This window comes from Staurois parvus, unplaced genomic scaffold (genome assembly GCF_062004578.1).
Source record: "Staurois parvus isolate SC_StPar_1 unplaced genomic scaffold, SC_StPar_1.0 ptg000450l, whole genome shotgun sequence".
NCBI classification, from domain to species: domain Eukaryota; kingdom Metazoa; phylum Chordata; class Amphibia; order Anura; family Ranidae; genus Staurois; species Staurois parvus.
The window spans coordinates 668,783-681,353 of NW_028318246.1; the positions used below are offsets into that span (position 1 = coordinate 668,783).

At 39.0% G+C, this 12,571-nt stretch overlaps 1 protein-coding gene across 7 annotated transcripts in view; it reads right to left on the bottom strand.

The window, feature by feature from the left end:
• DENND1B (DENN domain containing 1B) overlaps positions 1-12,571 on the bottom strand; it is a 319,310-nt gene that overhangs the window by 147,733 nt on the left and 159,006 nt on the right. For 5 of the 7 annotated variants that reach the window (XM_089688667.1, XM_089688665.1, XM_089688664.1 and 2 more), the window contains 2 exons: positions 8,797-8,856; positions 4,720-4,773 (listed from right to left, as the gene is read on the bottom strand). The exons of 1 other annotated variant lie outside the window; for it this stretch is intronic. In XM_089688667.1, coding sequence (XP_089544793.1) covers positions 4,720-4,773; positions 8,797-8,856 — 114 coding nt within the window. The remainder of the gene's footprint in view (positions 1-4,719; positions 4,774-8,796; positions 8,857-12,571) is intronic. One more of the 7 variants, XM_089688666.1, reaches the window with a different exon arrangement.

Genomic DNA, 12,571 nt, shown 5'->3' on the forward strand with positions numbered 1-12,571 from the left:
GGTGCCCAAACTTTCGATCCCCACTGTATATATATATCCGAGTGACTCCGCTCCATCTGACATTATTGATGTCACATGTGTGATATCCCCGGGTGTACCTATTTAAGAACTATCAAACCACCGGAGCAGGCAGACGGCGGGAGCCATCGTCAGAAGCGGAGCCTTTTTTTTCCTTAATTCTTTTTTTCTAGTCGGCGGTGGACATCGTGATTGACGTTAGATCGACTGCGGGGGATATTCTTTTAGTTTTTTCTTTAAATAAAGGACTTGTCAAAGACCGTGTCCTGTCTTTTTTCACACTACATTTTTTGTTTTTTGTGAATGAGTATCGGGACCATGTACCCCATACTTATTCACATGGGGGGGGCCAGGATCTGGGGGCCCCCTTGTTAAGCCCCCTGCCGCAGACCCCCACAACCACCGGCCAGGGTTGTGGGGAAGAGGCCCTTGTCCCCATCAACATGGTGACAAGGTGCTTGGGGGTGGGAGCCCCCCTGCCCCAAAGCACCCCCATCATGTTGAGCGCATGTGGCCTGGTATGGCTCGGGGGGGGGGGGCGCTCACTTGTCACCCCCCCCCCCTTTCCTGACCTGGCAGGCTGCATGCTCGGATAAGAATCTGCTATGGATTTTGGGGGGACCCCCACGCCATTTTTTTTTTATTTTGGCGTGGGAGTTCCCCTCACAATTCATATCAGACCGCAAGAGCTTGGTATGGATGGGAGGGGGGACCCCAGTTCGTTTTTTTATTATGGTGCCGGGTTTTAAATGTAATTACCGCTTTTTTTTTTCCTTCACTATCTCTTACAGATTCAGCTGTCACTTTCCCCCCAGCTAAAAGAAAGAAAGTTTCCTTTTAGTTTATTTCCCAAAGTTAAAAGAAACAATGTTTCTTTTTAGTTTCTTAAAAGAAACAAAGTTTCCTTTAACTTCGGGGAAAGTGACAGCTAATTCTGTAAGCTATAGTGAAGAAGAAAAAAAAGCCGGCAATTGCACTTAAAAATCAGCACGGACATACACTTCATATTGCGAAAAAAAATTGTAAAAAAGCGAGGCATTATATTCAATTGATTTTCATTCGTAAACCGAAAATTACGTTAACCAGGGCGTTCGTAAACCGAGGTACACGTGTGTGTGTGTGTGTGTGTATATAAATACACACACACACACACACATATATATATATATATATATATATATATATATATATATATAAGAGAACACTGACCCATGCTGCCGCAGGCCCCTGAATTCATATCCAGGGACCAGCTTTCACCCATCACAGTGGGCCTTGTCCTAAATACCTTCATGGACTCGGTCCTCCTTTTTAAAATGGGGGCCACTGCCTCGGACCCGTATAGCACACTGCCAGAAGCGTCTTGGTCAGATCAAACCGCACAAGTTTCAAAACTGCAGGGTCCAGCGCCATAAAGCCACATTACATGCAAACCCAGAGGATTCTTCTCCTTATCCAGCAAGGCTCCATCCATTTTGGCTAACAGCTTTTCAAATGTATTTGACTGAGGCCCTTAACTCTCAATAGAATCATTCCAGACCTCCCAGTTTCCTTCACAGAGCATATGCAGCACATGTTCAGTGAACATCTACCTTACAGACACTGGTGAAAAAACTAAGTACTTCGTGTGTAGGAGGGGTCATATGGGGGGCGGACTTCCTGCTTCACTGGCCGGCCAGTGTCCACTCACCTATAGGTGGCATATAACCCACATAGTCATTATTATGGCCTGCTATGTGTCCCGAGATGTACGAGAAAGAAACTATATTCACTACATTATTTTTGCAGTAATTTTCCTAAAACTGTTACACAATTTACACAGTACTCCGCATATGTACAATATATATATATGACTGTTCATGTTAAACTCTGATCGATCAATCTCCTGATTGTTTTGTTACAATTTGAAAGTCTTGTTTACATCCTCATATAACATAGCTGAAAGTAAATAAAGAGGATTGTGCAAGTTAGATTATAATATATGTGGCTAGTTTATTGTTGAAAACATTTGATAGTCTCTTTTTTTAATTAATTGTTTTGCATTATAACTAAATATATTTTAGCTTTTAACAATAACAAATAGTGATGCTGTAAATGTATATATTTTGAATTTTCTATATACAGTACATACATTCAGTACTTACAGTAAAAATTACACTTGGCTTCTAACTGGCTGTACACTAATCAGGCCCCATACGCTATAGATACAGGTAGACTAAGGTGTGAACAATCCTTAACAGTTCAAAGATCTTATTTTCTCATGGTTGTTACAATTAAAATTGAAAAGGGAATCTCTAATATACATACTGCCCCTATGTGTAATAGTACTTCTGCAGCTTCATAAAGGTTAATTTCACAATTAGATATTACATAATATTCAATACATATAAAATATAAAGTGAGTAAACATGACAGATGAAATAAAAAAACAAAAAGAAAAAATAAATTAAATTCTCAATTCACGGAAATTCTTATAAACCATCATAATAAATGAGAATAAATATATCTAAGAAACTCCCAATTAATCAGCAATTCATACGCTCATGATAATGAAGTAAAAATAAATTCATAAAGAAGTCCCAAGGGAAGCCATAAAGTTGTCAGCATACCAACTGAAAAAAAAGGTACTACCACTTGAATGGCAAACTGTTCTGTTGTGTTCAGCTCTTAAAATTTAATACAAATATTTTAAATATTTAAAAGCAAAAAATGTCACTGGAAATGAAATTGGTGCCACCAAACTGCTCCACCAAATGTTAAATGCATTCCTCACAAGGTTTGATCCCACACAACACGTTTCTCTGTAACATGCGTCTTCAAGGAATATCCCTGAAGACACTTGTTACAGAGAAACGAGTTGGGCGGGGACAAACAGGTGATGTCATCACGCACGCCAGAAGAACACTCAGCAGTACATATTATAAGATATGCTGTTATGATTTTTGCCCACTGTGAGTGTAATTGCTTAATATACTGAAATGGTTTTTCACTCTATTATACTATTGCATCCCCTTTTTTTTTTTTAAATCCTCTGTGTTGAGTGCATCTATTTAGGAACCCGGTATCAGACTTCCATTGCTAGAATGAATGACGCTGCAGGGCCGCAAGCTGTTGTTTGATCTCTGTGTGGGATCAAACCTTGTGGTAAGGAGAGCATTGAACACTTTGGTGGAGCAGATTGGTGGCACCATTTTCCTTTCCTGTGGCCCCATTGTTTTTTCAACTGTCACACTGAAATGTTTGTGGCTTCATGTGGGACTTCTTTATGAATTAGGACCATTTAGTATTATTTATTTATATTTAATTTCACTTATCACAACTGTTTGTATGAATTGCTGATGTGTTGGGAGTTTCTTAGATTTATTTATTCTCATTTATTATGACGGTTTATATGAATTGCCAATGGATTGAAACTTTTTAGATATTTCTTGTTTCATTTCACTCATCATGTGTGTTCACTATACGTATTGAATATTATGTAATACCTATTGGTTCTTAAAGAGGCAGCACACCTATAAAGGTTTTTAGTTTAGTTTGGAGCACATCTTGTATCTAGATTGTGATTTAGGTGCAGCAGTCAATTTTATTCCTTTTTTTCTACTTAGCATAGGGGTATTCTTTTGGTTTCTAGCTTCATAAAGGTGGCAGTAGACTTCAGGAGGTGGATGCATCAAACAAGTGGGTGGTTGCATAAAACAGAGGGCCACCATCATACTCTTAAAATACAAAATATCTTTCTATTTTAAAAGGATAAGTTCACCATTGGGAACATGTTAGATGTGGCACCGTTTTTAGGGTGGAACATGTAACATGTTCCAAGTGCTTCAGCCACAGCCTGCTGTTCCCCCTCCCTGTGACAGACGTACGGGAGAAGTTCCCCGTACTAGCTGTCACTTTTTTAAAAACAGCTATGCCCACACAGCCACATCATTTATTCACAGTGTTCTGGGACAACCTTAGCAGCAGTTGGCTAGTAGTTCTCAATGAACAACCACGGCACTGTGGAGCGCATCCTGTACAGGCAGGCAGATATACTGACAAATCAGCAGATCATCTGCATGGCACCAGCGATCTGCTGATGCAATGCTTTACAAGCTCCTGCAACCAAAAATAAAAAAATGCATGTTTTTTTACCTCCAAAAAAATGTGCATTTATTATTTTTGTGCAAAAAATGAATTTATCCTTTAATCTGAATTTAATCTGTAATTTAATACAAGATTTAGAGTAGGTGGTGCTGTGGGTGAAAACTGAAGGAAATGAGGGCATAAAGTGGTTTCCTGAACATTCCTGCATCGTAAATAGAAATACCCTTTAATTGTTTAATGTAATCCAATTTTACTGAATGTTTTGAGAAAAATTTTATTACTTTCATGGCCAAATCCTAATGAATGCATACAGATATTTTATTTTAAACAAAGAATAAACAAAGGTAACTCTATGAGCAATGGAAAACAGTAAATACAGTATCTGGCCTATATAAATTTTCAGATACCAATTCATCTCGACTACATTGCATTGGCTTTAATAAGACTTTGCACAACACTGTTTCTCAATAATTGCATTCTTGTTACTAGGTATTTCTCAGATTCATGTAGGATTCTCCTCTTAATATAAAACAGAACGCACAAAGTGATTGAGTTAACAAGTAAACAGGCTCATTCAGGGAAAACAGACAAGTGGTTAAAACCCAATTAGATACATACACTTTCAGGGATTGTCGGCAGTCCGGTTACGTCAGGAGTAACAAAACACGAATGCTAGGAGAAGGAGGGGGAGTAAAAATACAACACAGGTTAATTTGGATTTAATAAGGATCTTAATTTGAGGTTTGGTGCTAGGACATGGAGAGAGTAATAGGATTAATGAGTTTTATCATATATGTACGGACAATTATTGCAATAACAAATCATAGAAAATAATTGATACCTTAATTTCAAAGACTGAAAATGTTGAGGATACACCAAGACAATCTTAAGAAGAAAAAACAGAATGTGTAATGTGTGTCCTTTACGCTATAAGAAAATTAAAATTTTTATATGTTCATGTACATCAGGCATGTTAAACAGGTATGTCTAGTGCAGCCATCCAGCTCCATCTTCTCAGTGCTCAGTGGTTTATGAATTTAAATTGAACAAGACCCTACATATTCCCTAGTTGATAAAAGCTACACTACTTGTATTTTCAGAGCTAAACACTTAAAGTAAAACCCCTTCCTCAACCAAACTAATCTAACAATGTTCCCTCTCCCTTCTTAACAACTATGCTGGCTAACTGTACATAAGATGTTTACTTACCTATTCTAGACCGCTTTGGTCCAGTCAAGTGATCCCGTGTCAGCCAGCAGCCACTACAGGAAAAGGGGAGAGCGAATGTTAAAAATAACCACCTGGGAGCGGTGATATCATCCATAGGTTTCCATGTCCCAGCCACTGTCAGCTCTCCCTCCTCTCTCCTACAGGTGCTGCTGGCTGACACAGAAGAGCTCGATCGCATGACCAAACTTATTAGGGGGGAAGGGACATATTTAAGACTAATTAGGAGTAAAATGAAATTCTACTTTAATCACCTCACTACCATCGTGTATGTATGTATATATATATATATATATATATATATATATATATATATATATATATATATATATATATATACGGCCTTATAATGAGGTGGCTGAAAAGAATGGTACCAAGATCATGATTGCAGCTGCAACCATGATCCTGGTGCCATTCTTTTCAGCCGGCGATTATCTTTAAAGTAAAAGTGATCCAAGCGGCTATACAGATGCTCAATCACTTTTACAGGTGGTGGAAAGGGGTCCTTAACCCCACCCCACAGCCCTTCCCAAGCTTCCCGTCTCAACAAGAAGCCAAGGACTGATGCGACCAGTTGCATTAGATGCACTGTTAAGAGTACAAGGAACAGAAGTTCCTCTTCTGTAGCATCAGAAACTGGAAGCAACAAGGATTTCATCATTATCAAATTTTGGGGTTTTTTTTACGAGCTGTTAATATTTTGTGAGGCAGTTGATTAAACCGATCTCAGTTTGAGTGGCTGCTTTCCAGAGCATATGAGAGATCTGGGGTCTAATAGATGCCATATCTCTGCATAAAGAGGACCTTTGAAGGCCCATGCTTTCACAAGAATTGTTGTTCATCCCTTGTGATAGCAAAAAGGTTGATAAAAAAAAAAAGAATTAGAGGTGCAGCGTAAAAAAAATTAAATAAATAAAAGTTAGGTGAAATAAATAATAGAAAATTTAAAGAGCCCCCGGTGCTCATCCACAAATAGGAATGAGCTTCTGCTGCAGACACAGAAGCTGGGATACAGTCAAGGTCAGACAATTAAAGTAGCAACTGTCAGACTTGAGGTGATTTTTGACTCCCGACTCAAACTAAAGAGACAAAAACATTCAAAACATTGCACTCTATTGGTGTCATCCGCTGGCCACTACATAAATACTGGTTCCTACAGTGACATAGTGACCAGTAGGTGAAACCACAGAATACAGAGTGTTAGTAATATCCTTTACAGAGGCTTTTCTCAACCAGATTGATAATCAGGAATGCCATGAAATAAAATTCTTGGCTTAGGGAATATGAATAATTACTTTATCAGTGTGATACAGTGTGATGGTTACAAGGTATGGTTACATTGGTGCTCATTAGGAAGAATGAATAAATAGCTTAAAAGTCCATTGCTATCGGTGGTATCTCAGACGCAGAAGTTGCTCATTACTCAAGGAGCCCTTAGCAACCTCTGGAGGAAGCCTAGTGGTCAATGGAACCTTTGTTAACAAAGGCAGTTTTACAGGTTGCTTCTCCTTCAATTAAAAAAAAAAAAAATAAACCTTCTTTCAAAATGAGTATGACAGAACACCTTTTGGTCCCAACATTTCCAGTGAAAGAAATATCAGAAAATAGTAAGGGAAAAAAATCATCTCTAATTTACTACTTGTGCTTCATTCACACAGCCATAAAAATTTTACTGATGTTATTACCCATGTGTTTTTTAGAAGAAAAGTTCCTATGTAATGAACAGTAAAATACCTACGTAAAGATACATTTAAACGCCTAATCATGCGTATCACGCATACACGATAATTTATTTTTCCCCTTTCATTAGTCTTGAAACAAATATGTACACTATATTGCCAAAAGTATTGGGACACCCCTCCCAATTACTGGATTCAGGTGTTCCAATCACGACAGGCGTATATAGGAATGCAGACTGCTTCTGCAAACATTTGTGAAAGAACAGGTCACTCTCAGGAGCTCAGTGAATTCAAGCGTGGTACTGTGATAGGTTGACACCTGTGCAATAAGTCCATCCGTGAAATGTCCTTGCTACTAAATATTCCATGGTCAACTGTTAGTGGTATTATAACAAAGTGGAAGCAACTGGGAGCAACAGCAACTCAGCCACGAAATGGTAAGCCACGTAAAATGACAGAGCAGGGTTAGCGCATGCTGAAGCGGACAGTGCGCAAAAGTCGCCAACTGTCTGCAGGGTCAATAGCTAAAGACCTCCAACAACAGTGCATAGAGAGCTTCATGGAATGGGTTTCCATAGCCGAGTAGCTGCCTTACATCACCATGTGCAATGCAAAGTTTCGGATGCAGTGGTGTAAAGCACATCGCCACTGGACTCTACAGCAGTGGAGACGTGTTCTCTGGAGTGATGAATCACGCTTCTGTTTGGCAATCCGATGGACGTGTATGGGTTTGGTGGTTGCCAGGAGAACAGTACTTGCCAGCCTGCACCGTGCCAAGTGTAAAGTTTGGTGGAGGGGGGATTAGGGTGCGGGGTTGCTTTTCTGGGGTTGGGTTTGGCCCCTTAGTTCCAGTGAAGAGAAATCTTAAGGCATCAGCATGCCAAGACATTTTGGACAATTCCATGTTCCCAACTTTGTGGGAACAGTTTGGGGATGGCCCCTCCCTGTTCCAACATGACTGCGCACCAGTGCATAAAACAAGGCCCATAAACACATGGATGAGCAAGTTTGAGATGGAGGAACTTGACTGGCCTGCACAGTGTCCTGACCTCAACCCGATAAAACACCTTTGGGATGAATTAGAGTGGAGACTATGAGCCAGGCCTTCTCTTTCAACATCAGTGCCTGACCTCACAAATGTGCTTCTGGAAGAATGGTCAAACATTCCCCTAGACACACTCCTAAACCTTGTGGACAGCCTTCCCAGAAGAGTTGAAGCTGTTATAGCTGCAATGGGTGGGCCAACTCACTACTGAACCCTACGGACTAAGACTGGGATGACATTAAAGTTCATATGTGTAAAGGCAGGCGTCCCAATACTTATGGCAATATAGTATTCGTTTATACGTGTAAGTGCATAAAGCGCATGTTCTTAGATGCAGATTTTTTGGATTCTGTGTTATGGATCTGAATGCATGTTTATACATCTCTGTGAATGGCTCCATTGAAAACAATGCAGATGTGTGCAGATCTGAAATTAAAAAAACACATATATGCTTTTTTTTTTTTTATGGTCCTGTGAGTAAGCCTTAAGTGGATTAGGGAAAATCAGCTCTAATTTACTAATTAAAGTGAAAAAGGGAAAAGTCAACTAATTGACTAATTAAAGTAAAAGTTTCAAAATAAGTAAAATTATTTCAGTGAAAACAAAAGATCCACTAGATTAAAGATTGGCTTAATGGAACTGGCATGCAGAATAATTGCAGAAGAGAAAGTTCACCACAATCAAATTTTCAAATTTGGGAAAGCGTTTCTACAGAACTAAGAACTCACCCTGCCCTTCACTTACCAACTCCGGAGAGGAAACATTTTTTATAAGAGGTTCACTTGAGACAAACTGTAATGGGTTCTTGTAAACAAGAAACAAAGATTCCACTTGTAACTATAACCATGCTACTAATAGGCTATGAGTATATGTATCAGAAGAACACAATTATTATCAAGGCATGATGTGGTAATATCCAGGCTTATCAGCAAGACCTTAGCTTATAATTAAATTACAGTCAATTCAGCAGGTAGTCAGTCTAATACACCAATGAGCAGTTAAAGCTTATATACTGTATATACACACAGTGTTGTACATTTTTGTTTTTCTACAAGGAAGAAAATAAGTTTTAGCAGTTATCTGCACTATACTTTAATAAAGAAAATAAAACAGATTTCAAAAAGGAAAAAAACAAAAAACTTACTAAAAGAAGGACAAGCACAGAATGTAATACAATTGAAAAAAAGGCAATGAATATTGCACTATAGAAAAAAACTGACTTTACTGTATATCATCAAACACTGTGCAAAATACTAAACCTATCCTCAGCACATGTTTAAGTTTTAACCCCTAATGGACTATGAATGCTCTAGACGGTTATATACAGCTAGGTCCATATATATTTGGACACAGGCAGACTTTCAGTTTTAATTTGAGGGGTTGAACGTACAGTTAGGTCCATATATATTTGGACACAGGCACAATTTTAGTTTTTTTTTCAGGTATTTACCAAAACATATTCAAGCTATAGTTATATAATGGATATGGGCTTAAAGTGCCCACCCTCAGTTTTAATTTGAGGGTATGTACATGCAAATTTTTCAAGGGATCAAAAGTAATTGGACAATTGAATCAAAAGCTGTTTCATGGCCAGGTGTGGGTTACTCCATTATTTCTTCATCAATTAAGCAGGTAAAAGTTCTGGAGTTGATTCTAAGTGTGGTATTTGCATTTGGAATCTATTGCTGTGAACTTACATCATGCGTTCAAAGGAGATGTCCATGCAAGTGAAAAAGGGCACTGTAAGACTTCAAAAACTACAACAGTTTGGTACATTCTGAGGAAAGAAGAACCCTCTGGTGAGCTAAGCAACATAAAAAGACATGGACGTCCATGGAAGATAACAGTGGTGGATGTTTGCAGGATTCTCTCCATGGTAAAGAAAACCCATTCACAACATCCAGACAAGTGAAGGACACTCTCCAGGAGGTGGGCGTATCATTGTCAAAGTCTGCAATCAAGAGAAGACTTCATGAAAGCAAATACAGAGGGTTCACCAAAAGGTGTAAACCATTCATAAGCCTGAAGAATAGAAAAGCCAGATTAGACTTTGCCAAAAAAAAAATCTAAAAAAACCAGATCAGGTCTGGAAAAGCATTCTATGGACGGATGAATCTAATATTAATCTGAACCAAAATGATGGGAAGAAAAATGTGTGAAGACTTGGAACAGCTCATGATCCAAATCACACAACGCCATCTGTAAAACAAGGTGGAGGCAGTGTGATGGCATGGGCATGCATGGCTTCCAGTGTCACTGGGTCAGAAAGGGGGATCCCTCCCCCAAAACGTGTCACTATAACTACCACATTAATGCTGATGTTCCTGAGAGAAAGTGAACAGTGCGTTTTACAGCCAAAACTTCAGCCACTATCTCAGTTGAACTTCGGTGTTAAGTGATTTGGCTGGCGCAATCCTAACTAAGTCTGTTGAAAATTTTGTGGTGGAAGAGCGTGACCACATATACATCTTGGCACACCACTGGCCACAAGATTTAGAACTTCCCTCCCTGCAGCCTGGCTGTGTACTTTGACAACCATTCTGACAGATGACATGTGAGTGCAACTGTTGTTTATGTTTATACAAATTTTTAATAAAGTGTTTTATTGCACCAGAGATAGATGCATTTTCTCTCTCTCTTTTGTCTAAGCTTTGTCATTCTCTTTGAACTGACTACTGCAAACTGCAAGTTGTATTTTTTGCAGATAACACTTTTGAGTTTTAAAAATTTTGAGTGGAACTTAAGACTGGAGATATTAGTTCAAATGCATTAAGTTTTTTCCTGTTCCAATTATGAGGTCTGAACATCAGGAATTGCCCTGAATTTAAAAATATACTGGTTTATAAGAGGTTAGGTCCAAAAAAGTGTATGTCGCATTGTGGACTTTTTTTTTTTTTTTTTACTATTTACAATTTTACGGAGCACAGCTATCATTATACCACCTGGACCCTGACAGGAAGAAACCATCTTGGAAAGAAAAGAGGCTTAGGGTCTCAACACAACCTAGTTTATGTGTAGAACAAGAAATGGTTCTTTAAGGCTGCTAACTCAGTAACTTGCCTTTCCGAAGAAAAGAATAGAAAGGCAACCTTGCAAATAAGGGTATACAGAGGGATATCCCCAATAGGTTCAAAGGATGGCTACAGAACTGACAGAACCAGACTAAGATCCTGCTGAGTCACTGGGAAACATACACAAGGGATAATGTGAGTAGTACCCTGTATGAAGGCCTTCACTAGGAAGTGAGAGGCAAGCGGTCTCTAAAAAAAGAGCCATCAAGGCAGAGATTTGACCCTGAAAGGTACTCAAGGCCTAAGGTAGATTAAGACCAAACTGAAAAAAAGAAAGGAATCGCCCCAAGGAGAACTTCCTGAGAGAGACTTTCCTTGACTAACATTAAGAGAAATATGCTTTGCATGTGTGATGGTAGACTGTGAGAAGCTGATTTCCTAGCTTTCAAAGTGGATCTAAAGCCAGAACATTTTTTTTTACCTTAATGCATTCCTTGCATTACAGTAAAATATTTTTGCCACTTGCTGTGTCCCCCCAAACACTTATCTGAGTCCTACCAGCAATCCAGCTGCCAGTCTTTTTTCCCTTCTCCCTATACTGCACTGACAGTAGTGGCAGCTATTGACTCCTGCTGCCGTCAGTCAAATCCTGCGAGCAGAGAGAGGAGGTTGGGGTGGACCAAGTGTGTCTATGAACATGTCTTCTCTCATAATAAGTGGCTTGCTTTGGGGGCAGACACAGAAGAGGAGGAGCCAGGATCATCAGCGGGGGACCCCAGAAAAGGAGGTTCGGGGTCGCTCTGTGCAATAGCATACCACAGAGCAGGTAAGTATAACCGGTTTATTATTTTAATAATCATTTTTGCCTTCAGAAATGTTTTAAGAAAGTAGGGATAACCGATCTCAGAACCTGGGATTTAACAGCCATTCTGGGTGGTAAACCAGAAGACTGAGACAATCTTGGAGAACAAGCAAATTCCCAAAAGTAGTCTCATTGGCCATGGTTGGTAATAAAGCATTTGTTTTCTAAAATTTTGGTTGTCCCCTCTAAAAAAAACATTTTAATAACAGCTGTAGAACATTATGAGATGGATAACCTTGAAAACAGGTTTTTAAGTGTACTTTATGTGTAGCTTGCAATAAATATAACAGTGCTACATTGCAAAATTTTCTACCATGGATGCCTAAATGAGGTGGCATGTATGTACAGGATGTGTATACAGAAGCTAGCTGGGGCCTCTGATTATACACACTAACATAAATGTTCCATTAAACTGCAAAACACCAAACGTTCCTAGAGGAAACATGGTGGTAACTTACGCTGTGAAGAAAACGTTTAGTAGGATTGAAGATTTTAATTCCGTTTATTCCTTACATGAAGTATAGTTTGTTTTTGCCATTAACAAAATTCGTATTGTCACATTAATACATTGCACTGCGTTCTGTGAACTAGTTGTGCAATCCAGTAATTTAACTGCTCAACCACCTATTCAGAAAATGCAATGCGA